This window comes from Hippopotamus amphibius, chromosome 6, assembly GCF_030028045.1.
Source record: "Hippopotamus amphibius kiboko isolate mHipAmp2 chromosome 6, mHipAmp2.hap2, whole genome shotgun sequence".
In the NCBI taxonomy this organism is placed as follows: Eukaryota; Metazoa; Chordata; class Mammalia; order Artiodactyla; family Hippopotamidae; genus Hippopotamus; species Hippopotamus amphibius.
The window spans coordinates 60,198,092-60,225,377 of NC_080191.1; the positions used below are offsets into that span (position 1 = coordinate 60,198,092).

Sequence of the window (27,286 nt, forward strand, 5' to 3'; positions counted from 1 at the left end):
TCACAGGTATCGGATCCTGGTCTGGGATAAAAGTCTTTCAGTTCCTGCTCTACCACAATTAATGATGAGGTCTGGGGTCCTTTCTCTTAATTCTTTTGTGCCACAGTTTTCTGACCTGCAATAGTCAACCACTCTGACCTTAACAATGCTATACTGACGAAATAAATTATACGGAACATAAGTGAGAACGCTCAATGCCAAAACCTTGCTTCCATGCAAGGCAGGAGTGATTTCAAAGACGCTTCTTTTTGTGGCAGTATGTGCGATGGGCAGCTCTGCCAGCACGTCCTTCTAGAGCACGTCTGCTCGTTCTCCTGTGGCTGTGCTCGTAGTCTGTATAATCGAGAGCAGTGTGTTCCACAGGGAGGGGAGTAGACAGATGTTGCTGCGAGGAGGAGGGCCAGTGTACTGGAGTGGCATGCAGACCGTGCTGCTCATGTGGGAAGGGGAGGAAGGAGAGAAATGCTCTTATTTGGTTCAGAGCAAATTTTAACTTATTTTCCCTTGAAATATCATTCTCAAGTAGAGATAGAGAGTTTCTCCTGCGGCCCAGTTCTTGAAAGCCCACAGACATCCCAGCTGCTGCCTTTCCAAGCAGATGCGCCACATGCAGGGCTGAGCCTCTCCACCAGCAGCCGGGCGTTGTTCCCTTTCGTGGGTGTTACCCGCGCATGTCCTCCACACTCAGGAGCTTGGCAGCCACAGCTGCTCTAAGTGCACATCAGGCCCCTTACAGCCTCCAGGGCACCCTGGCACAGCCGGGCCAGGGCCTTCCCCAGCACTGCTCTGGCACGTGCCGGCGGTATCAGCTTCCTGTTGCTGCCGTAACACATAGCCACAAATGAAGAGGCTTAAAGCAACATAAATTTATTATCACCCAGTTCTGTAGGTCAGAAGTCCAGTAGGTTCGGCTGATTTCTGCTCTGGGTCCAAGGCTGAAGCCAAGGTGTGGCTGGCCTGGATTCTCTCTCTTTTTTTTAAAAGATTGATTGATTTTTGGCTGCGTTGGGCCTTCATTGCTCTGTGCAGGCTTTCTCTAGTTGTGGGGAGAGGAGGCTACTCTTCGTCGCGGTGCACAGGCGCCTCAATGAAGTGGCTTCTCTTGTGGAGCACAGGTTCTAGGTGCATGGGCTTCAGTAGTTGAGGTGCACGGGCTCAGTAGTTGTGGCTGGCAGGCTCTAGAGCACAGGCTCAGGACTTGTGGTACACAGGCTTCGTTGCTTCGAGGCATGCGGGATCTTCCCAGACCAGGGATCGAACCTGTGTCCCCTGCATTGGCAGGCAATTCTTAACCACTGTGCCAGCAGGGAAGTCCCCTGGCCTGGGTTCTCATCTGACGTCTCAGGAGAGAATCCTCTTCCGGCTCATTGGCTCACTCAGGCAGTTGACTAAGCTCATAGGGTATAGGACTGAGGGCTGCTTTCCTTGCTCCAGTCCCTGACTTCTGGCTCCATTCCTCTTGAAGGCCAGCAACAGGGGATCAAGTCCCTCTAACACTCTCTCTCCTGCCTCTTCCGCGCACCTCTCTGACCTCAGCCATAAAGGATCTCTGCTTTTAAAGAATGGCCACTCCCAGATCGTTCAGGAAAATCTCCTCATCTCAAGGTCCATGACCTTCAATCTACAAACTCCCCTCTGCCATGTGGATAATGTATTCACAGCCACCAGAGATTAAGGCATCTTTGGGGAGGCCATTGTCCTGTCGACCCCAAAGGCCTTCAGGTAGGGAGTACCCCAGGAATCAGGCACTCACGTGCAGGTGGATTTGAGAGGATTTCTCTCTGAACGCATCCAGGAAGCTCACTGGAAGTCATCAGGTCACTTCTGAGTCGACTGTGTCTTCCCTCCCTTCCCTGTCTGCCCTTTCTGTTAATAGGAGAGAGGAGAGGAAGGCAGAAATGGATGGGCTTAAAAAATATATATATATACACACACACACACACACATATATAAATAATATATATACACACATGTATATATGTATACACACATAAATATATGTATTATATATAAGTATATGTGTATGTGTATATATACATACATATATGTACATGTGTGTGTGTATGTGTGTGTATGCACACATATCGAAGAATACATATATATCTCATATATATAGCTCGTATATATATGTATCTCCTGCCCTGAGTTCAGGTTGAAAATGTTAAGGGAACGCCCCACGAGGTCCTTTTTGAATTAGCCAACCCTTCATGATTTAATAACGTTATCATCTAACTTTAGTCCTGCTGACTTGGTCCCCACTTGGTTTTGTGGCACCTCCTGATCCACTGTCATGCGGGACTCCTGCCTGGAAAAAGGTGACCTAAAGGTGAAGCCAGAATATCCCAGGGAGCTGCCCAGCCAACATACAGACCCGCTGACCAAAGCGCTCCTTTCCTCTCTCGGAGAAAAGCAGAACCAGGAGCAAGGCTCCGGAGGAATGTGAGGCACAGCTGCCCAGTAGGGAGGGAGGCGCAGGGAGGTGACGTGAGCAGTCTGGGCAGCACCCCCAACCTGGATCTTCTTTATTTTTTTTGGAAGTAGTAGAGAATTTCAGGAATGCCAGACATACCCATGCTTGAAAGTGAGGTGCTGGGTATTTTAATTTCAAAGCACAGAGACGTTTTATGGGTGCCTCTCACACCTCTCCCCAGTCAATGGTGTGAAGACCTAAGGCGGTCCGTTCTGACCGGGTGTCTTCTGTTTGAAATACATGCTTTGGGGAGGACACCGTCTTATTGAGTGAGTCTATTAAGAAGTGCTGCGTTCTGATGTTTTATCATAAATTCGTATTTCAGAAGAAAAAGTACGCTTTAGGTTCTACTGGGTTGTGATGTATTTTTGAAAAAAATATTGAGTCCTGGTTTAGGGGTAACATGTGTATGATAAGTAAGGCTGGCTTCCATCAGGATGCTTGTTCAGTATTTCTGGCTCCTGCTTTTCCTCTGGACACCTGTGTGGCTTTGGAGGCGCCATGGAGATGGCCGGGCAGAAGCCTCTAAGGGGCAGTTTTTAGCGCCTGAGAAAGGTGCGCTAACCTCGGGGGCTGCTCAGGAATGGCACGGCCTGGGGGGGACAGGTCACAGGGGCAGAGGTGCTGGAAAAGAGGATGCATCCTGCCGGTCAGAGTGGTAGGAGCTTCCAGCATCAGATACATATTAAATTCAGTAGCTCTAAGCTCCCTCTGCTGCTGAGGCACTAAGAGTTTGGGGTCTCTTCTGAGGTGGTCGATTTATGATGGATGAGACTGATCTGTGACATTTCACACTCACAAAGCCGTCCCCCGATGATGGCAGCGCTGCCCACGGCTCGCCCCCTCCAGACCTGCAGTCTGTGCGAGCAAGAATCTGCAAAGTACCAAGTTCTTAAAACAAGAGGAGATTTTCTGGCTGAATTGTCTGAGCCCAGGAATGTCCAGGGCAGTCTTTGCACGTGACACCTGCAGAGTGTTCTTGGGCAAGAAAATATATTTAAAATGTTTCAGTAGCCTCCAATCTGATCTCCCGAGGATACAAAAATATTTTGATGAGAAATGGGGACACAGACAAAGGTTTCTCATCGTGGATTTAATCTGCAAAATATCCAACTCAAAATGGTGTCGTTGATGAAGTAAGAGAGATTAGAAACAAAAATGGCTAATTAGCCAAGACTCCTTATCAGAAATACTGCCGTGAATGATGGGTTCATTGATAAAATGAAAGCTCTTCATCAGGCCCACATGTAACCAGCAGGACTTTAGGAGAAAGGCATCACCACCTCATTTAGGAAGTGAGTCAGGTGTCCGGGGGATGGTATTTGGTTACAGCGTGGAAGAGTTTGAGAAGGATGGATGTTAGCTCTTCTTCTAAATGTTTGATAGAATTCACCTGTGAAGCCATCTGGTCCTGGACTTTTGTCTGTTGGAAGATTTTAAATCACAGTTTCAATTTCATTACTTGTGATTGGACTGTTTATATTTTCTGTTTCTTCTAAGTTCAATATTGGAAGGTTGTACCTTTTCAAGAATTTGTCCATTTCTTCTGGGTTTTTCCATTTTATTGGCATATATTTCCTTATAGTAGTCTCTTAGAATCCTTTGTATTTCTGCAGTGTCAGTTGTAACCTCTCCTTTTTCATTTCTAATTTTATTGATTTGAGTCCTCTCACTTTTTTCTTAATGAGTCTGGCTAAAGGTTTATCAATTTTGTTTATCTTCTCAAAGAACCAGCTTTTAGTTTCATTGATCTTTGTTATTATTTTCTTCATTTCTATTTCATTTATTTCTGCTCTGATCTTTATGATTTCTTCCCTTCTACTAACTTTCTGGGAGGAGGTGGGAAGGAGACACAGGTGAGAAAGAGGGGGAGGGACAGAGAGAGACCATCATAAGTGGCTGTGGGTAGAATGCCTGGCTCTGGCTCAGTTGTGGGCACTCAGCAGGTCCTTCCCAGACTGTGGTGAGGAAAGGGGAAGGATGCTTGGCCACCAGGGTCACCTTTGGCAAGAGCATGTCCAGCCTCAGAGCCCCTGGATCATCCTCCATCCTCTTCTTCCTGCTCCCCTCTACCTCCCGTCGTCTCCTGTACTGGCTCCCCATGACCAGTGACCGTTTCCTCCCTTTCATATCTGCATCAGAGAAGCACAGGCAGTGGGGAGGGCACTGTGACGGCTGAGCCCTGACGGGGGGCGCAGGTCAGGACTGGTTGCTCTAGTGAAGGAGTGGGCGTCCTTCTTCCCCTGGACACCGGGGAACCGGTTAAGACTTTTGGTAGGTGAGTGACCTCAAGCTGCTTTTTGTTCCTGTTTTGTTTTTAAGAATACTCATCTTGAAGCAAGGAACACAATGGAGTGAGGTAGTGAGGAGGTGTTTGCAAAGGAAAGGCTCCTGAACCTGAAATCAGTGACAAGGGGACAGATCCGCAGGGACCTCTGCCTTCAGATCAGGACCTGGGAGCGGGGGGAGGGGAGAGGAAGGGGGGGTCCAAGCGCTGGGTGACCTGGGGAAAGGGGCACAGCAGAAAATGGAGACGGGTAGCACTGGTTTGGGGAGAAATGAACCTGGTTTGAGCTACTTTCATGAACAGAACCTAGGAGGTCGCACACGGAACCTCCATGTCATCCTGGACTGTCTTTAGGGCCCTCTGTGGTTATTGCATGAAATATGGAAGCAGGAAAAAAAACCGGGAGCCTGAAGTGAAATAGTCCAGACTCTTAGGAAACGTCACTGCTCACGCAGGGTCAGGGAAGCCGCATGGTCAGGTGCCCCTCGCAGACTTCTGAGGCTCAGGAGGTGCGGCCCCTCAGGAACAGGCCTGGCGGGGGGAGAGGATGCGTGCCTACTGTCACTTCAGTGTAGCAGCTTTAACATCCAATATAAAGGGTTACGCTCATTTCTAACCCTGATTTATTGTTCAGCTCTCCCAAAACGAGAAGCGTTTTCGGTGGTTGGTACACCAATTACTGATGCTACGTGTTGGAGGCTTTGGACAGAAAAGGGTTTTTTGTCCCCAGTTTAAGCTCATTTCAAGGCACCGTCTGACAGGCACCCACAGCCTAACAGGCACCGTTGTGTTTTGGTGGAATTTGGTAGAAGGCTTGAAGTCGGCCTGGGTGCTGTCAGAAAGAGGCACTGGGGGCCAGTGGAAAATTCACAAAGGCAGGACAGGCCTTCACTAACCCAGCTTTCAGGGCCCGTCCGTCCTGGTTTCTGCTGATCCTCAGGGGGTGCTCAGGAAGAGGTAGGACAGGTGCCTGAGGTCTCAGAGCAGGACCTCACTGAGAGGTGAAGTGACTCCGATTTATGCTCAGCGGTGTTTCCAGAGCTAGAGCCCGGCCCCCTCCACCCAGGGAATTCAGAGCCTTCCCCGCTGCCCCTGACCGGGCAGATTGAGGGAGTTCCATGAAGAATAAGCATAGATCACATCTCAGAAGATCACAGAGTGGGGGAGGAGGCACCCAAGTGATACAAGAACATGTTCTCACTGTAATAAATTTCAAATAGTCAGAAATGTCAGGGTGAAAAGGAAGCGTTGCTCTTGACTTGTTATTCTGTAGGAGTCCTTGTTGGGCTTCGTGGGTCTCTCCAGATGATCTTCTCAGAGTTTAAATACACATGTGCGTGCATTCCTACTCACACACCGGTACGCAGTGGGGGGACTGCTTTACCTAAAAGGGGTCATATGAACTCTTCGCATTGTTCTACAATTTGATTGTTAAATATTTCCTGAAGACATTTCCATGTCAACACACAGATGTACATCATATTCTTTTTTCAACTGTTTTACAGAATTCCGGGGTACAGATGAACTGTAGTGTATTCTTCTATTGATAGATATTTAGACTGCTTTTTTTACTGCTCAAAAAATGAGGTAGTGGACTTTCTTGTATGTATCCTTTGTGCACAAGTGTGCGTATTTCTCTAGGATTGACAACTAGATGTGGAGTCACTGAGTTAAAAGCTAAGCATAGTTTAAATATAGGTTAATGTACCAAATTGTCCCCTAAAGAGATTATACCAATTCATGCTCCATTTCTCCCCACCTTCACCTACTTTGGAGTTGTCAGTGCTGTGATCTTTGCCACTTTAATAGGGAGAAAAAAATCAGGTTTAATTTCCATTTTCTGGATAATAATCAGCTTGCACGTATTTTCATGATTGTTTATCTTTTTCTCTCACCTCAATGTGCCAGTTCAAACTCTTTGTCCATTTTTCAATTGAAATGTTTCTTCTTTTCCTATTAACATGTTCTTTATGTATTCTTAATAATAATCTTATAACTATCTTTTCCCAATATTTTTCTCTCAACCTGTCACTTACCTTTTAACTTTTTTTAATACAGAAAAGAATAATTTATTAACACATTCAATCTGTAAATCTCATCCTACATGGCTCCTAGGTTTTGCACCATACATCCTCACCCCAAAATGACGCAAATATTTCCTTTATTTTCTTCTAATACCTTTCTATTTTGTTTCCTAAGGTTAGCACAGTAATGGATCTGTAACATAATTTTGTGTGGGGGTGAAAGCTAAAGTTCTGGCTTCATTTTTCCCGAACGTTTAGTGAAGTGTCCCAGTACCACTTACTAGTCTATTCTAAGCAGTTCTCGAACTTTTTGGTCTCAGAACTCTTTTACACTCTTAAAAATTATTGAGGACCCCAGAGAGCTTCTGTTTGTGTAGATTATATCTATTTCTATATATCGTGTTTGAAATTAAAACTAAGAAATTTTTAAAAGACAAGAAGGCATAAGAGTGAATGAGGGCATCATCTTGCCTCACAGCTTCCAGAAGAAGCCACCACGTGGTAGGATGAGAGTGAAGCTGGGGTAGAACGTTTTGGTGATGACAGGAAAATAGTTTTGACCTGGAGGATCCCCTGAAAGGAACCTGGGGACCCTAAGTTTCCATGGGCCACACTTTGAGAACTGCAGGTCCATTCTTTTTTTTTTAATTAATTTATTTATTCATTAATTTATTTATTGGCTGCATTGGGTCTTCATTGCTGCATGTGGGCTTTCTCTAGTTGCGGCGAGCAGGGGCTACTCTTCATTGCGGTGCACAGGTTTCTTATTGAGGTGGCTTCTTTTGTTGTGGAGCACGGGCTCTAGGACCACGCGGGCTTCAGTGGTTGTGGCACATGGGCTCTATAGTTGTGGCTCGCGGGCCCTAGCGTACAGGCTCAGTAGTTGTGGCACACGGGTTTAGTTGCTCCACGGCATGTGGAATCTTCCCAGAACAGGGATCGAACCTGTGTCCCCTGCATTGGCAGGCGGATTCTCAACCACTGCGCCACCAGGGAAGTCCCACCCGTCTATTCTTTCATCACCAGTTTGAAACACCTCTTTACCCACATGCCCACAGCCTGTTTAGACTGTTCTCACCTTGTGTTGTTCACTAGAAAAGTCTCCTCCCACTCCCACCTCCCCGATATTTTTCAAAATTCCTTACCTGTTCTTGTGCGTTTCCTCTTCCTGACGAATTTTAGGGTCAGTTTGTCAAATTCCATTAAAAAAAAATTCTAGTTGGAATTTTGATTGGAGTTCCAGTGACTTCACAGATTGATTTGGGACAACTACATACCTCTATCACCTGGTATCTAAGCATTTAGGGGAGAGGATTTGAGAGACTGAAAGATGATGGTCCAATGATCCAGCCTGAAGGGTCCCAGGAACTTGATTTTCATAATGTCTGCCGTGTAAATCATCGGGGAGTCAGCAACCCTCACCCGAGACACAGTGGTGGGCTCTCAAGGGACAGGGGCACAAGCCGTAGTTTCTTATCCCTGTCTAAGGATTATAGGGTCATCCAATTGATGAGGAAAAGATGCTGACAAGTTCCCGAACCTAAATATCTAAAGGCATTAAATGCTGATGTAGACGCTCGATATAGAGAACAAAGGGGTCTATCGCTGAGATCTGCCCTTCCATCAAAGCTCTTCCTGTAAGTGAGCATTGCCCATCTGACTGTAGTTTTTAGGGAAAAAAAGAAAAAAGGAAAAGAGAGAAAGAAAAGAAATGATTACCAACATCTTGTTTCTTATATTTTCAACATCAGAATCCCAGACAGAGACCTGAAGCAGGATAAGATGCAGGAAGACCCAGGGGCGCGTGGCTGCTGCCCACAGAGAAAGGCCCCCTTGCACCGTGCAGCTCCCTGGCCACGTACGCCCAGTGCTCGGGGCGGAAAGGGCCCGAGACACAGCCTTGGACTTTAGCATTCCCTGGCCATTCAGGAATCTGGGGATTTTGGTCAATGAAGAAACCCACATGAAATACAGACTTTTAAAAATAAACTGTTATCTGAATTTGGCACTTGGCGAAAAATCCTGTCATCAGCCTGATTGTTGGAATGTACGGAGATGGGCGATGACAAATTAACAGAGACAAGTTCTTCGCCCAGGGGTGGCTCTAAGGCCGTGGGACTGATGAACAAGGTTTGATGTCATGGGCAGTCTCAGCCTTGCTGTCATGAGCACGGAGGCTCCAAAGTTAGGGCCTAACACTCCATAGTTTGGGGCCTTGGGAAGGGTTCTTTCTCTCCTAGAAGTCTGGAGACCAAGTTCTAGTTCTATTCTGTTATGAACTGCTGTGTGAGTTTTTATAAGCAGCTTGACTACTCTGGGCCTTAGCCCTTCATTTTACAAATAGGTTAAAATTTTACCTACCTATTTGTAAAATGAAGGGACTAGAATAAATCAGGATGTCTTACCTTGGGGTCCTTGTGTATCCATGCGAGGCATCAGTGGCATTTTTAAACCTCCTGAAATTATAAGAAAAAAATGTGTTTATGTGCATTTTTTCTGAGAAAAGCATAGGAACCCAATAAGGTTAGAAACCTTTGGTTCCATGACCTCTCACCTTTTACAATTCTCCAAATACTGAGGATTCTACCCAGCATTATTTCCATGTCTCTGCAAGGCCGTCTCCCCTTGCTTACCTTCCCACAGGCAAGCAGACCCCTATTCCCTGAGGGCGGAAAGCTTAACCTCCCCCACCATCTCCTGTCCTGAGTACAGGGCCAGGTGCCTAGAAAAGCAGAGCAGGCACTTCTGGGATTGCGTGGAAACCCAAGGGAGGGGCGCCTGCCCCCTGGCATTTTCTAGTCTTTTTCAATTCCATCGTCATCTAGCGAGTAACTCCGTGTGCAGCATTTTGAGCTAAGGGGGCTCCTTACTTAAATGTCATACTCCTGGCCGCAGAGGGGGCTCCCTGTCTTTTGGGGGTGCTGGGGGGGTAGACATGGAGGCTGGCAGTAGTAATGGCTGTGATTTGGAACCCATTTCTGATGCAATAAACACCCAGCTGCTTATTGAATTGGCTCCTACTAGAGCTGGCCTGTTTCCACGTATGTCTCTTTAAAAAAAAAATCAGTAAATGGGTTTTGATACAGTAAAGAGAAATTTATGTTTCTTGATCTCATGATGACATAGTTATTTTCAACATCAAGCTGTCAGGTCAGTGAGAAGATATATTGTTCAGATATTCGCACCTCCCTCTAAGAGTGAGTTTGAGAGGAATGGACTCCTTAAGATGACAGGTTCCAGAATCCCTGATGAGGAGGGTCTCAATCTCCCCCGGCAGAGGTTGGGGTCAGCCTAGAGCCACGTGTCCCTCAGCAAGAATTCAGAAAGGAATCAGTCCGTGGCTTTTCTGTCCTACTGGCAGACACAGACTTCCAAGGTTCAAATCCCTGCTCTCTTTCCTGAGCAAATTACTTAACTGCTTCCTGCCCCGGTTTGCCTATCGGTTAAGTGGGAACCACGCTTCTCACTGGGTTGCTCTGGGGATTCAGTGAGTTAATCCACGGGAAGCCTTTGGAACAGGACCTGACACACAACCAGGGATGCCAGCCATTGCCATGAACGACAATGACTCTTCCTTCAGACGTCCTGTGGGCCCAGTGGCGGCTGTCACGTGGGGGGCGGAAGGGGCTGCCTCTTGCATCCTACCTTGAACTCGTGTCATTTGGACACAGCTGTGAGCTGCTAATGAAACTGCATTCTGCTGTTTATAACATGTTTCCAAGGCACGGGAGATATTAATATAGAACACTGTGTATGTGCGGGGTTGCTATAAACCTTTAAAACGCCACGTCCACTGGTAACAATGCCTCTTTTGAAGGTAATCATGTAAAAATCCTGGTTCACACGAATGGAGGTTAGGTATGTTTTGACATGACCATCGTTCTGCCTAGGTTGTAAACTGTTGATGACATCTAAGTATTTCCGAGACCGACGTTGGGCTCTTCATGTATGAGTCAGTAAACAAATCTTTTGGTTCGTTCTTCATTCTCTCTTTTCTACCCTTGTTTCCGTTCCATTTGTCACCTCCTCTTTGACTTTTCTGCCTCTTGTCTATTCCCTCCAGCCTGTGCAAAGTCACTGCCAGTGTCATCCCCCTTTATGCAACCCAGTTCTCCGGACTCAGGCTTCCCACTGCCTCCTTCTCAGTTTCCCTGGGCTCCGTTTCACCAGTGCTTTCAAGCCAGTGTGGGCAGGGCCCACATGGCCACCTCCTCCCTCTTCGTCCTCCTGCGTGGGGCGTTGAGGCTGGGAGGAGGGGTTCCTGCGAGCCCTGACCTGTCAGGAGGCAGCTGAGAACAAGACCGTCTTTGCTGCCTGGGCCACCGTCCCTGTGTCCCCTCGTGCAGCGAGGCGTCTACCATAACCATTTGTCCCCCCCCCGGGGAACCCTGGGCGAGGTGAAGGTGTGGCCCAGACTGGTGGCAGCCCTGGGTGGTGGAGGTCTGCTTCTCTGCTTCTCTCTTATCCCCCTCTGGTCCACCCCACTCCTCCGTGCTTATCCACTTTTCCAGACTCCGCCTTAGTCTTCCTCTCCTTGGGAGGTGGAGCTCCTCTTCCATCACATTCACCTCCTTCCTCCGTGAGGACCAGGCAGGGGGCCCCAGTAGCACCGTGTGTTGGGTCTGTAAGACCCCGCTGCTCTGTGCTGTTTTCACCTTGGCCAGCTGGGCATCCTTCTCTTGAGATGTCCTTTTAATTTGTGGGCGGGGCTTTTCCGAGACCTTGCAGTTTCCAGAAATGTAAACCTTAGAAAGAAAAGTAAAGCATTTTTCCACTTTTCCAAGAGCACACCCAGGGGTTGATCCTGGCGTTGAAAGCCAGTCAACAGGCAGGAGCCCATTCGCCCCGTGTTTTGTACGCGGCCCCACGTGCCGGGTGGCGGCGCCTGTTAGCCACGGCGTGGCAGGTGATGGCGCTGCACTGCACCATACATTCATTTCTCTGCTCCAAAGATAAATGATCTCCAATCCTGAAAAACACATCAGTGATGATGTATTGCAGCATTATCTATAGCCTCCATCCTTGGAAGCGTTAGGGAAGCATGAGTATTTACTTTCTCTGGCCTGTAATTTATCGATGGGGGATGCGTGGTATATATTTAAACTCCCAGAGCTGTGATGAATGTTTTTTATCCTGAGAAACATCTGTATCTTGTAAATAGAATTTTATAAATATTTGTGGGACAGAAAAATCCTCTAGTCTTTTCAGATTGCCACACTCTTGGCTGATCTATCTCGTCTGTTGAAGAATGCCAGGCTTTTCCTTCTTTGGTTTTAGCGCATCTTATGGAACTCGAGAGTCCCCATCACTCAATGTCTGGTGTACATCCAGGTTTCCTAGTTGCCTGTCAAACAGCTGAGGATAGCCTTATGTGTCAGGGTTGGCTGAGAGGCTGAGATAAGGTCCCGTAAGAAAAAATACTGCTCACCCTGATGCCACACTGAGAAATGCCCCTGCCAGGTCAGAAGCCCGTCCTCAGTGGGGGCGGGCAGCCAACAGGTGGAAGGGCCATCCAGGGAGAGAGAAAGTCGGGAAGATAAACCCTGCCCCGGTTCCAGCCGCCTGCAGTCAGCCCTGCAAGTGACTGTCACGGCCCCAAATCAGGTCAGGAGAGAAACCTGTTAGTGCTACAGTCCCAGCTCTCAGAAGCCAAAGGTAGAGTCTGTGATTGAAGTGATGTTCAACATTGGGTCCATTCGTCGAAGGCCTGGGCCGCTGCCATCGCCAGCCAGCATGCTTCCTGGTTTTGCTGCCACCGCCTTTGGCTATATGGTGAGTCATGAGCACAGAGCCAAGGTTGGGCAGGGAGGACAGTCAGAGGAACTGTCAGCCATGAGAAAGGAACGAGGCATGTTCAGGGAGCCCACCGATCACTTAGCACAAATGCTGTGCCGTGAAGGAGAATGTGGCCTGGTGCCTGCCCTAGAGGGCATCCTCTGTCTGGGAGACCACCGATGCCAGGCTAGGTGGACACAAGGGCCTGCGTAAGGGCCCCGGGGTTGTTCCTGTCCAAATCTCAGTCATCTGGCTCCCCAGGGCCCTAAGAACATCGCTCTCCTACTGGCTCACCTCCTTGACTCTGGGTACCGTGCTGGAGGCCGTGGTCTGCTTCTTCTCCGTCTGGTCCATCGTGGGGCTCTCGGGTTTCCACACGTACCTGATCAGCTCCAACCAGACCACGAACGAAGACGTAAGTTCCTGGCGGGGTGGGGCACAAGCATGTTCTTCTGTGGGAAGCAGAGAAAGAAGAGGTGAGGGGCCCGGGTCTTCGGAGCTCCCTTTCCAGATGGGAGCTCCTGGGAGCAAAGAGCCTGCAGGGGAAGCACTTTCCAACATCAGTCTCCAGTTTCTCTAATGCAAATCTCCAGAGTGTCCTGCTCTTTGACCACGCCACTCAGATACTAAGATCGGCTGAGTGGCCCCCAATCTCAAGGCCCGAGGAGGGATTCTGTCCTATTCCTTTGCAATAGTTCTGTCAGCAGCTTGTCACCCTACCCCGATGAAGAGACACCTCACAGGCTGGCCTCTTGCAGATAACGGCTCCATTTCATTTTCGGAGGTGATTGCCCCGACCCAAAGTTTAGCTTTTTTTCCGGGATTATCTGCCTGTACTTAAGGCAGATGGAGAGGAGGTATAAAACCAGGAAACGTAATGTTGGAAAATGTTTTTTGGTGAGCCTGGTCCTTTTTGCTCTGAATATTTGGATTCTGACAGAAGTCTCTGTCAGTACATAAATTAAATGTCTTAGAATTAGTCACGTTGCCTCAAAGGCTTGAGAAAATCAGTGCTGATGAGATAGATGGGTTCAGAGACTATTAAGTCATTTGTATTTGGTAACTGAGAACACCGGAAATATCCTGCAGAATTATTTTGGCAATATGATGGGGCTGAATTCAGGCTATAAATGGGCAGTTAGGGACTTCCCTGGCAGTCCAGTGAGTAAGACTTCGCCTTCCAATGCAGGGGGTGCAGGTTCTATCCTTGGTCGGGGAGCTAGGATCCCACATGCCTTGGGGCCAAAAAACCAAAACATAAAACAGAAGCAATATTGTAACCAATTCAATAAAGACTTTTAAAAAAATGCTCCACATCAAAAAAATCTTAAAAAAAAAAAACGGCCATTAGGAGAGACGTGTTACTCCTCTCTGCTACCATTCATTTCACACACTAAGTGTGATATGAAAAACTCTCCACTGGCTTGTGTGAGCTGACCTTTAAGTACCACGTAGTACAAATAAGAGATTATTGTCCCCAGAGAATGTTATTTCTCCCCAATCTGACCTGCTGTTTGGGGATATTTCCAAGTTTGGGGTAAATGCCAGTTTTCCTTGAGAAAACTACCTCCGTTTCTTCTGCTGAAGAAATGAGTGAAGATCGTTGCCTTCTTTACGGGCGTCTCGTGGTCTGATGTGCCCGAACTGTGGCGTCAGTGTGACAGCTATTGTGTCATTGACTGTCCTTTTCTTTCAGATTAAAGGATCTTGGTCAAATAAAAGAGGTAAAGAAAATTACAACCCCTACAGCTACGGAAATATCTTTACAAATTGCTGTGTTGCCCTGTGTGGGCCCATCTCTCCAAGGTAAGATTCAGACAGCATGATGCCCTATCACATGCCTGGGGAAGCTCACACTCTAGGGTACTAGCACGGGCCTCAGGCGGCAGGGACCCGGCCACTGCGACGACCGCCCGCCAGCTCGGCGCTCTGCTCTGTGCTGCGGAGACACGGCCTTAACCAAGTAGAGATCTGGCTTGTGTTCTGCTTGTTGTGGTCTGCTTGGCATAACATTCCACTGAATTTGTGTCAGGTTTGGGGAGAATCCCCCCAGGATCAAAATAGACACTGAGGCAGGTAACCCCCATGCACTATTAGATGATGTTGAACATCTGTGAGGAACAGGAAGCTGTTGTGAGGGAGCAGGACATAATGTAGGAGGCAGTTAGAAACCTGTGGAAATAAGTGCTAAGAGCTGAGCTGTGCAGAATAGAAAAGCTAAAATAGTTCACAGGGAGAGAGCCGTGTGGGCTGAAGCAGCGGAGACTGTGGTGATGAGAAGACAGCAGTCATGTTAATAACGGCCGCGGCTGACATTTACTGCACCGTGTTAGGCTCTGCTCTAAGTGTTTTACATGGATTCAGTTTAAAACCTTGCTCTGTACCTATGAGGTCGGTGCTACTATATCCCATTATGTGGAAGAGGAAACTGAGGCCCAGAGAGGTTAAATAACATGCTCGAGATCACACAGCTAGTAAATGCTGCCTAGTCAGGACTCAAACCCAGGCATCTGCTGTCAGAACCTGTGCACGTCAATGGTGCACGCTGCCTCCAAGTCAGAATTATACAAAATACAGTCAACTCTTTTTTTTTTTTTTAAGATTTATTTATTATTTATTTATTTTTGGCTGTGTTGAGTCTTCGTTGCTGTGTGTGGGCTTTCTCTAGTTGCGGCGAGTGGGGGCTGCTCTTCATTGCAGTGCGCGGGCTTCTCATTGCAGTGGCTTCTCTTGTTGGGGAGCACGGGCTCTGGGCGCACGGGCTTCAGTAGTTGCAGCACGCGGGCTCACTAGTTGTGGCACACGGGCTTAGTCGTGGCATGTGGGATCTTCCCGGATCAGGATCAAACCCGTGTCCCCTGCATTGGCAGGCAGATTCTTAACCACTGGGCCACCAAGGAAGTCCCTAAAATATAGTCAGATCTTGATTTTCTGTGAGCTACACCCTGGAGAATATTTCCAATGGGTTAGCCAAACAATCATCAAAATTATTTACTGAGCACGTTTTCCAGGTTTCTAGAATGAGTGTCCAAGCCTCCCTCCCTTTTGGCCTCTGTGTAAAGGGAGAGAAACCATGAAAGCCACTGACGTGTCTCCACGGCGGCCCCGCTGTGCACTCGGAGCTGCACGGGCAGTCAGCCCTGACTTGTGCTCGTGAGACTCGGGCTGGGTTTGATCGTCAGCCTGGGTGAAACTTCATTAGGGAAGGGAGGGTGCTGCTTCTCCCCCACCTCCCCCAAAACAACCAAGCACATAGTCCAAGGCCATCTATTAATCGGTACTGGGGTATAGGTCCTGGTGCCACTGGGTAGTTGAAATTGATCGTTTTCCAGTTTGGGTCTAGAAAGTTGGGAGCCCAGTGTGCCACTCTCGTCCTGAATTTGGGGCCCTCGGGGGCCCTGGCCTGTCCCTCCCAGGCCTCCTCTGAGGACAGACAGCAGGAAGGGGCAGCCCAGGGCGCTGGATGGAACGGCCACCTCAGGCCGGGGAGTCACACATGCCTGGAGGGTGCCCCCTGCCCAGAGAGCTCCAAACTCACCCAGGAATCCCTCTTGGGGCTCTTTAGGCCAGAAAAACCCTCCGGAAATGCTTGGTTTTTCACAGTTTAGCTTGTGTTCCCTACTGGCGTGTGTATATTTGTGGATAGTGGGGACAGGCCACAAAATACGGAGTAGAAGAGGCAGAAGAGTCCTGAACAATCATCTTTCCAGTCTCTAAAATAGACATCTGAATCTAGGAAAGGAATTTAGAAGTCTCACGTTTTGTCCAAATCTCTCTTCTTGTTCTCATGTCTTTGGTTTGCATTTGCACGGCTTGGTATTATTTATAGATCAAATCTGTCACAGCTGAAATTATTTCTTCCACACCTGGATTAAATCTGATGGTTTGGCTGCGTTAGGGCTGTATTCTTTCCAAAACCCATATCCCTCCGGATGGGGAATTTCTCAGGGATGGCCCTCCCCTCGGAAGAGCTTGGCTGCTCGAGGGTTTGTGGAGGAAGATGGGGTGCTGCCCTGTCTCGCTTGCCCGCAGGCTCCCAGAGCTGACCCCGGGCAGAAGCGGGGGGCAGTGTGTGTCTTCGCCGGTCCCCACTGTCACCTTCCTTGCCCTAACCTCTCTCTGCTCTGCCTCACCCAACCCCTGTGCCCTAAAGAGCGCCAGGGCCTTCCACAGGCGTCCCAGACAAGCCTATAGACTCAGCAGTGTCCCCCGCCTCAGACGAGGGCTGAGGACCACCTGCGCGCCCAGCATCCTGTGCCTGGGATGCCCCTAAAGCGTTCTTCGTGTAATGAGTCCTCACGAGGGGGGAAGAGGGTGTCTTCGTGCTTCCCCATGAGAGCCTTGGAGCACAGGGGCAAAGACCCACGTTCCGTTCCCTGCAGTGTCCCCAGAGGAGTGGGGGCAGCAGGGTGGCAACAGCCGGGTTTGGGGGGAGGGGGCCCTCATGACAAGTCTGGCAGGAGGAATGGAATATTGGAAAGACAGAAAGTCCCAAAGTGGGGTCAGGGTCAGGCCCTATGGGCTGGTGCTGTGGGTCAGCCAGTTGTAAGAGTTCACTTGGCCACTGTTACTGAGCTCGTGCTGTGTGCTGGGCGCCAGGGAAGTGCCCAAGGGACCATCCAACCTCCACAGTACAGGCCCATCAAGGGCAGGTCTGTGCAGGGGGAGGGGCTGTGATGGGGTCACGGTGCAGGTTCCATGGGCCACCTGGGAGGGCTTCCCAAAGGAGCGGGGTGTAAGGTGTGAGCCCCTCTAAAGGATCAGGAGGAACTGGGGGGAAAGAATTGTGGGAGGAGGGGGGACAGCATGTGCAAAGGCCCAGAGGTGAGGGGAGAGCCCGACTTGTCAGAGGAGGAACCTGGGGAGTGAGAGGAGTCCCGGGGCAAGGCAAGAGAGAGGAGCCATTCTGAAGGCCAGGAGGAGACTTGGGGCCGAGTGTCACCGTCTTGGGTGCATGGCTGGTACTTCAAACAGGCTGAATGCATGGGAAGCAGGCCAAGAACAGCTTTTTCTATAATCCCTGCTGTCCCTTTAGACTCTCTTGATGACCTAGTTCTTTTTCTGCTCCTGGATGAAATCCCTTGCAAGTCTCTTAATTTCTCCTGTCAGTTGTGAGAAAAAAAAGGACTCAGGGCACTTTCATTTCCTCCAAAACAGTGTCATTTCAGTGAATCAGAACTTCAAAGTTCACTGCAAATTAACACTTTCCACCCCTTCATCGCTACCAGGGCCCTTTCACCTCCGATCTTTGCTACCCTTGAGGGCGGCTGCAGGCTTGACCTGGAAACCCCTTTGACAGTCCTGCATGGGGGTCCAGCACCTACCCTTTGGAAGATGGAGGTTCTTGTAGCCTCCTGTTTTTTCTAAACCTCAAGAAATTTGACTGAAACTGAAGCAGAGTGCCACTCCCAGATCCTGTCACAAGTATTTTTTAATGGCTTGTTAGACCTGAGGTGGTAGCTGTGGTGACAACCCCTATCTGCTGAAGGCCAAGCTGACGCAGGGAGCAGCCTTCAGCCTCCGGGCCCCCGACCCCAGGACGGGGAGCGTGTGGGCACGTGGACGTGCTCAGGGCGTCTCGCAGAGGCCCCGCCCCACACCACGGGAGGCCGTGGCGGGGAGCAACACTTACTGGCCGCACTTCCTGTTGCCCTTGGCGGTTCTACCCTTAGACCCAAGGTCAACACAGAGTCTTCACTCAGGGAGGAAAATAAGCAACCCTTTTGATGGCAAAATAAGCTCCACCCTTACCTCCTACCTGGGCAACAGTGCCATAGAGTAAAGACGGAAACATTGTTCAGAAAATTTGTCTGTGGGAGATCGAGGACCCATTTTAATTTCAATCAACAAACATTTGCTCAGCACCTGCTGGGCAGCAGCCATGGAGATAACGGTGATTAAGAAGACTCCATTCTTGGGGCTTCCCTGGTGGTGCAGTGGTTAAGAATCCACTTGCCAATGCAGGGGACACAGGTTCAATCCCTGGTCTGGGAAGATCCCCCATGCGGTGGAGCAGCTAAGCCCATGCGCCACATCTACTGAGCCCGTGTGCTGCAACTACTGAAGTCCAGGCACCTAGAGCCCATGCTCTGCAACAAGAGAAGCCACCGCACTGAGAATCCCATGCACCACAATGAAGAGTAGCCCTGCAGGCCACAACTAGAGAAAAGCCCACACACAGCAATGAAAACCCAGTGCAGCCAATAAATAAATAAATATTAAAAAAAAAAAAAAGACCTCATTCTTGCCCTCATGGAGCTGATGCTCCATAACACATGCACGTGGAAACAGGTGGCACCAGCATAATGTGATTCGGTGCCCGGGGGGCTCCGAGGGCAAGACGGGCCAGATCCTCCGGGGCAGGTGCCCTGGGGGAGACGAGATGAAGTCTGGCCTTGGGAGCTTGTGGGCTGCTCAACAGAGAAGACACTCATATAGATCACGGTGACACCAGGCCAACAGTGACATGTGCCACCAGGAGGATCACAGGCAGGGCTAAGAGAAGCCAGATGAGAGAAGAAAGTGGATATAGAGCCAAGAGCAGGGGCCGGGGCCGAGAAGAATGGACAGCGGAGGGGAAGGGGAGTGGAGGGTTTGGTCAGTTAAAAGCCAGAGCCTGAACAGAAGCACAGAGACAGCAAAGCAGAGAGTGCACAGCGTGTCTGCAGCTTCTGTTCGGGCAGCACACTGGCACATAGTAGGTGCTCAGACACGCTTGTTGAAGGAATGAAGCTGTGAATACCATATGCAATAAGATGTGGGTTTGAGGCTGCAGAGGAAGGTTGGGGACAGGTTGTGTGAGGCCTGAAGGCCAACCAAGAGGATCTGGGCTCTGATGGCAGGTGATGGAGGCTGTGCAGGCAGGAGTGGCGACGTGATCAGGGCAGGGTGGGAGGGCAGAGGCCGCAGCAGGTGGCAGGGAGGGAACAGATGCTCCGGGCGTTTTTAAGGACAGAAGTAATGGACTCGGGAGCCTGACCACATGTGAAGGCGAGCAGAGGTGTATTCTGAAGTGCCCGTCACAGAAAGGGAGACTGCCCCAGATGGAAATTAAAAGAGTGCTGTTGACGATTTTGGCTTTTTATTCACTGTCTGCCTCCTGCATTGTTCTGTTTTCTCTCATAGCCTAATCGACAGAAGAGGATACATCCAGCCTGACACCCCGCAACCAGCCGCACCCTCCAATGGGATGTCCGCATACGGGGCCACACAGTCACAGAGCGACATGGTAGGACCCGTAGCGCCCTGCAGAGGCTTCTCTCCCGCATCTGTGTTCACTAACCTGTAACCGTCAATCGCCTAGAAAGCTGCCCGGGCCACCCATGGGCTGGCAGGCTCAGGGAGGGAAAGGAAGTGTTAAATTAAGGTGATATCCTCCAAAGGGTTATACCCTCCCCCAAAGGGTGGTCGGTTTGCTCAGGATTGTGTAGGGGAACTACACACAGGACGGCTCTTCCAGAAACAGCCTGCGGCAGCTTGCTCCAGAAAGCCCCCTCATGCAGAACCAGACTGCTGTCTAGGGTGAGACAGAGCTGCCCCAGGCAGGGCTGGCTGTCTGGAGAGTCCCTGAGTCCCATGCTGTCCCTTTGCCTCAGTCTGTACCAACTTCCTGACCGCCTCTTTAAGTGTGCAGTGGACTCAGCTGCCAGTTCTCCCCACTTTCAGCCAAAATCTTAGGTCAGCCTTGCACACCTTAATGCAAATAATCAGACACGCTGTTCATTCATTCACAGCAAAAGCTGGCCGGTGCCTCTCCAAAGAAGGCCCCAGGTCGTGCTTCTGTGGAGGTGTGGGACAGATGCTTTGTTTTCACTCTGCCCTAACGGGGCAGGGGCGGAGTCTTTCCATGGGCACCTGAACTCACAGCCTGGCTGGCCCTGACCATCAGTGCCTTAAAATTCATCAGGTGTCTGTAAGGCAATGGCCTATCAGGAACATTTGTTCCCCAAAGAAGTGTTTCTGAAAGGGGCCCAGTCTGGCCCCCAGCGCTGTTTGCTCTCTGGAGACCTGAATTACACACAGCAGAGTCTGTGACAGACAGGCCAGGACAGCAAATGTGGGTTCAGAAAAGAGGCTGTGACAGGCCAGGACCTGGAGATGGAGTGAATGTGGAAATCTGGGAGCGGGGAGCCAGGGGTGCCTCCAGCCTTTCAGCTTGATGACAAGATGACCATACATATCACGGGAAATACAAAAGGAGGTGCCAGTTAGGGGGAAGCTGATTTCAGTATGTAGAATTGGGGTCCTTGGATGCCTGGGGTAGGGGAGGTGCCTGGCAGGTAGCTATATAGAAAGCTCAGGGAAGATTTGCTTCCCCATACTTAGGAAGGAATGACATGATTGGTAGAAATTGAAATAGTGGAGACGTGAATCAATTTTATTAGCTATCCTAGAAGTACCGGTCAATCTGGCATTTAAAAAAGCACCTATAAGATGTACTCATGTTTGTCATCTGAGATATTAATCCGATTTCATCTCACATGCTGGAAGATTATTTTTTGAAATCCGTATTTATTATCTTTTGCTAACTTTCCCTCCACCTGCCCCCGCCAATTCCGCCCCCACCCCGCCCCAGGTCAAATCAAGTTTCCTGATCTAATTGGATACTAGTGAGGATAATAGGATAGGATAATTCTGAAAGATAATGGAAGGAAAAGCTTTGCAAATGGACAGATTTAAGTACTACTGAGCACAGTAGGGAAAGGCAGAGAGTGTGGGATGTGGGATCAGAGAGGCTGGGCTTGCAATGACTGACTCGGGGCTGGGTGATCCCGGCATGTCACTTACTCCCAAGAGCCTTAAGTTCCTAAACTGTGAAGTGAGAAGGGGATAAAGATGTTCACCTCCCTCCCATCACCACTTTATAGCAAAGGGCCTGGCACGTAGTAGGTGCTGGTTAAACATTCACTTGTTGTATGTGAAAGTTCCCCTCATAAGGGCTTGCTTGAGGGAAGCTCTGAACAAATGTTATTGGGTTGGCCAAAAATTTCGTTCAGTTAGTGAGTATGTTGTTCAATAAAGTTCTTCGTGAAAACGAAAAATGTCTTTTATTGTTACTTAAAACCAAACGAACTTTTTGACCAACCCAGTAGTTTGTTCCTGCCTTCCTTTCCTCATTCCTTCCTTCCTCCAATTTTGTCACATCTGCAAAAGGCTCCACCTTGAGTGTGGAACTAGGTACTAGAGGGGAGGAGTTCTCTTTGGTGCCATGGCAATTTTGCTTCATGAAGTGATGGCCCTGGTAGGATGAAATTAACCCAAGGGCCAAGAGACAGAACAGGGTCATTTTACCCACTAGACACTGCAGGCAAAGTGCCTGTGTGCTTTTCTGAAAATTTTTTAGTCCTGAAAAAAAGATTATAAGCTTTGAAACATAAAAAGAAAACAGCAAAATCAAAACTAATAGAGGTTTAATGTCTACGAGACCCATGAATATGTCAACTTCATTAATTGTTAAATTCAGCTTTCATTAAAATTTCATTACATCTTAGAAATGATTTGTAGGTTGAGTTTTTCTCACTTCATAAGAATTCCCCAGCACACATGTGATTACAGGGAAATCATTACCAATTATAAACTGAGTTGCTCATAGACAGATACATTGAAAAGTTAACTGCCTGGGGCCCTGCACTTCCTGTCTGCCATGCTGCCTGTGTTAGGGGAAACCCAGGTTTCCACTGCGCTTAAAGCTGGGAGAAGTCTTTTTGGTCCCAAGGCTGCTACCCACTGCTGGGCATGCCCCCAAAATGTCAGAACATGTTCAGGAGAAGCCAGATCTGAAAGCTCTTTGGGGGACTAAGATGAGACATGTTCTTCACGGGGCCCCACAGGCCAGAACCAGGACCAGAAGGTGGGCCTGGGAGGCAGATCGTGCTCGATCCAAGAGGGAAATGCCCAACGCCCAGCGCCCAGACAGGAGCGCCCACGGCAGACGCGTTCAGGCCAGGGGAGTTGGCACCCCCAGAGATGTGGGACAGAGGAGTCAGCGTTGGCGGGAGGGCTGGACATAGACCCTCAGGGTTCCTTGCAGCACAGAGCCTGTCATCCAGGCCGCCAGCCTCATCAGCGGGGCAACATCACTGTGCTGGATGAGAGTCCGTTCTGCTGTGCATTCATGGCCACGCAGGCACCTAGAGCATGAGCCTTTTTATTATTTCCGTTGTTCTTTATGGCTTCTGTGGTGTAAGTACTGTGTAAGTGTTAACAGGGGTGCAGGGAGAGGAGACAGTGCTGCACGGGCAGGGCTGGCCCTAAGCAGAATGTGAAGCCGGACACGTCTCCGCCTCGCCCCCTCTCTCCAGTCCGTTCATGCTCACACTGGCTAGTGTTTACCAGCCCTCACACCTCACCAGCACACAGCATACCACATGCTCTCCCAAGGCTGTTATATAGATAACTCACGCTGACCCTGTGAGGCTGCTACTGACTTTATCCCCATTTTACGGATTAATAAAACAGAGGCACAGAGAACTTCAGTAAATTTGCCCAATTCCAACTTCACACTTTGACCGCAACAGTCCGCACTCTCCACCCTACACTTTGCTACACTGTGGCGGTGAATACTGACTGTGTGTAGGGTGACTCTCTCCCATAAGCTTTCAGTCTCCACAGCCCATTATCCTCACCGTCTCTCTCCTGTCAAAATTTGCTCTTAGGAAAGGATCTATTATCCATCATCTATGCATTAAAGGGAATTTAAGCCAAATCTCAGGATATCTGAATTTTAATTGTGAATGAAACTTTTTACTCTCTACTAAAAGCATTTCAGGCCATAATAATAGTAATAACTGAATGTTTAATGCTGTTTGTTCAGTGCTATATCCCCATTGTCTAGACTAGTTCCTGTGGTAGTTGGATTCAGTAAGTGTTGGTTAAATGAGAGAAGGAGAGAGAGAGAGAGATTGACTACTATGTGCCAGGCACTGGGCTAAGTGCTTTGCATACATTATCATCTCATTTAATCCTCACAGAACCACCTGGTGTGGGTATTCTAATTGCCCCTTTAAGGAGACTGAGATTCAGGGATGCTAAGTTTGTGACATAGCTAACCACTGGCTGAGCTGAGATTTCGTCATTAGCAGTCTGACTCTAAGGAAAGCACTCTTCTTAACCATATACCAAAAGTTTCCTAGGTGGCAAGGTCTTCTTATGGAGCAGAGTGGCATGAAGGCTCCTCCCTGGGCTGGAAAATCACATCATGCAGGCCTTCCATGCAGAAGGATGATTAATCTGCCGTGGTCGGTCACAAAACCAGCTGTGGAACTGACTGTAATCTCTCCATAATGTAACCTACAACTGCACCAAGCAAATATCTGTTGATATGAAGCTTCAGTTTCTGCTCTGTTACAAATAACAGTGATAACCAATGACACATTAACCCTTTTTTTTTCCCTCTTTACTTGCTCCCCTAAGCCCAAACCATTTAGCAGCACTTCAGGCTGTGTTAAAAGTTTAACCAGGTGGAAACATCCATACCCAAGTGAAATATTGACCTAGTCCAGGGTAATCTCCACTATTAAACTGCTCAGAGTTCATTCAGTTTTGGATCTGAAAGTTATCATTTTTCACCAAATTGGGAGATTTTGGCTTTCTTCAATTTTTTTCCCCCTCATCTCATTTTCTCTCCTCCTGGTTCTCCAATTACTCATATGTTAAACTATTTGATGTTACCCCAGGGAATAGGTCCCTGAGGCTCTGTGCATTTTAATTCAACTTTCTCAGCTCTTCAAATTGGATAGTTTCTTTTTATCTGTCTTCATGTTCACTGGTTCTTTCTTCTGCCCTCTCCAATCTACTGTTAAGCTCACCCAGAGAATTTTTCACTTTGGTTGCTATACTTTTTAGTTCTAGAATTTTCATTTAGTTCTTTTAATTTCTCTGCTGAGTTTAATTTCTCTACTGAGATTCCCTATCTACTTACTCATTGAAGCCATATTTTTCTATAACATTTGAACATTATTACATTGCTTTAAGTCTTTATCTGCTAAGCACATCTGGGCTGGGTTTGGTGTCTCTTCACCACTTTTTTTCTTAACTCGAATTACATTTTTCTATTTATTTGTGTATGTCTATTGATATTTTATTGAATACATTTTGGATAGTGTATTTGTAGACACTAGATTTTGTTATCTTCTGAAGAGTAGATTTTGTTGTCTTCTGATCCTTGTTTTAGCAGGCAGTTCAATTAGTGGCTAATCATCTTGCATTTGTGTAGGCTTGCATTATATTTTCTTAGTACAGATTTATGGAAAGTCCATGATTTATGGAAAGTACTGATTTATGGAAAGCCCCTCTAATTTGAAGAAGCTCAACCTGCAAATTCTGTCTCCCCCAGAGATCTTGTCAGGGTTTGATTTAACCATTGTTAGGGCTAGTCCAGGGGCTCAGTTTAGGATATGATTCTTACTTCTAACATACAGCCTTCTTAATGCCCTAGCTGGATGCCAGGCATGTTAACTAGGTATTGGGGGTGTTAATGAAGTCAATGTCCCCCAGCACTACTTTTTTCAACTTCTAGTATCTCTGTGCCTCTCTCAGCCCTGTTACAGCTGCTGTCTCATTAGCTTGAGGGGTGTGGGGCGGGGGGAGGTATGAAGGCGGAGGGGACTCATCCTGCATATGGACAGCACAGTTATTGGCTACAGACTTCTGTGGGAAACCCCCACTAGTATTTCTGGCCCCCATCTCTGCACAGCATCCTCTTCTGCAATGCCCTGCCCTATAGATCCAGCCACTTAAGCTTCCTTACCCTTTGATCTCTGCTTTCTCTACTCTGCAGGACTTCTGTGCTCTATTCAGACCCCAGCCTATACCATGGTTGGGAAAGTCTCCTCAAGGAAAGGGCTGGTTGACTGTGGGGCTCACCCTGTGAGTTTCCCTCCTCTCACAACCTTGCATTGTCTGTTGTGCACTATTGGAAACTGTTTGCCTCACATATTTTGGCCAGTTTTATATACTTCCTTGTGCACAGAGGGAATACAAGTCCAGTATAGGTTATCCACCATTCCTGGGAATGGAAGCCTTGTCTCTGTGATTAGAGGATACTTTGCAGCCAACATTGCCGTATTCCCCAGAAACAGATTTTTGCTACCCACTCTACCAACGGTAAATACTGATTTAGCCATGCAACATGATTCCTCTGACCTAAAAGTGTTAGGAGTGCTCACCTCGAAGGAGGGGCATTTGGAGACTTTATATTTAGCACCAGACTTGGCATGTTCATTTGCCGAGAAATGAAAGGCTGGAGGGAAAGAGATTCTAGGTATCTTGGGCAAAATTTTTGCCTGTTATTTTATTATGAAAGTGTAGATCAAAAAAGCATTTCCCAAATGATAGGAAAAGTGCTCCTAGGGGAATTGCACTATTTTAGAAATAAAGGTAAAGGCTTTAAAGTCTTAGATAAACATACTGATACTGCAGGACAGAAAAATTAGTTAAATATTGACAGTTGTTATCAAGGTCTTACTTATATGAAAAATGGGGAAATTCACTGTTAACTTACCATCTCACATGATTGGGGGATGAGAATGGTTATTTAGTACCTAAGTGATCTTCCCTCTACTACAGATTCCCAAGGAAGAAAACGTTAGAGAAGTGATGAAGTGACATCTCAAGTACTAAAATAGTGCATGTGACCCCGGGATAGCCCTTGTCATCTGAACACCTGTGAAATTCTGAGAAGCCCACGGTGGAATTTTGTGCTTATAACCCCAGTGCCAACTGAAGACCATGTTTTCGTTATTCCTATTTTCCTCATTATTGGCTTTTATTGTTACCTTTTACTGAGGGTCTTTCCATTACAATGAGTGTGTGCGCAGTCATGACATTCAATTATGGTCCAGTTTTTAGTGTGCATATCTCATTTGATTGTCAAATAATTTAAGTTTTGTATGACATCAGGGTCATAGTTTGTTTAAAGCTGGCACGTGTAGCTACAAAGATCCTTTGGGATCACATGCTAAACACAAAGACAGTCTAACCCTAACCTTAACATAGCACATAATTATTGGATTTTTTTTTTTTGAAAATCATTTGCTATATTTACTTAACCTCATTTTTAAATCTCCTTAATCTAATATCAAAGCAAGATTAAACCTAGAAGTTAAATGATTTATTAAACTAGTTTCACAGAACTCTTCATGCATAGTCTGAAAAATCAAATATAACCAAAAAAATAACTTGAGCAAACTTAAATGATAATGTTTAAAAAAAGAATAAAAAGGAAGCACTCCTCCTAACCTACATTTTAGGTGGATTTTAGAAATTTATAGTATTTTATTAAAGTAAATCAGCTTCACAAGACCCCAGAACACAGGTTCACAGCCAAGCTGAGATAACTGATGCACAATGCTAATACTTTTGACAGCACTGGAGCAAAGGAAGTAAATTTCATTTATTCTTAATTTGTATACAAGATGGTCTAGAAAACTCCTAGCTTTGGTTTTGGCAGCATTTAATCTGTACACTAGGTTTATTTCAGACAAGAAGTCAGCTAGAGTAAAATAAAATGTTATCCAACATGAGCAATTTTATTTGAAAATCTGCAGAAACAAAAATAACTTACCTCTATGGTATTTTTAAATCATAACATTAAGTGATAATGTATGTGACATCCAAACATATGAAACCATAAACTTCTTTGCAAGTTAAATGCCAGTGCTTCATTTGAGCAGTAAATCAGCCAGCTGCCAGTGACTTATTGCAACCACAGCAAATGTTCCAGCTCTCCAG

The 27,286-nt window shown here is 47.6% G+C and overlaps 1 protein-coding gene across 3 annotated transcripts in view; it reads left to right on the forward strand.

Moving 5' to 3' along the window:
- ZDHHC14 (zinc finger DHHC-type palmitoyltransferase 14) overlaps positions 1–27,286 on the forward strand; it is a 260,634-nt gene that overhangs the window by 227,015 nt on the left and 6,333 nt on the right. For all 3 annotated transcript variants that reach the window (XM_057739593.1, XM_057739594.1, XM_057739596.1), the window contains exons 6-8: positions 12,869–12,971; positions 14,253–14,362; positions 19,682–19,784. In XM_057739593.1, the coding sequence (XP_057595576.1) occupies positions 12,869–12,971; positions 14,253–14,362; positions 19,682–19,784 (316 nt within the window). The remainder of the gene's footprint in view (positions 1–12,868; positions 12,972–14,252; positions 14,363–19,681; positions 19,785–27,286) is intronic.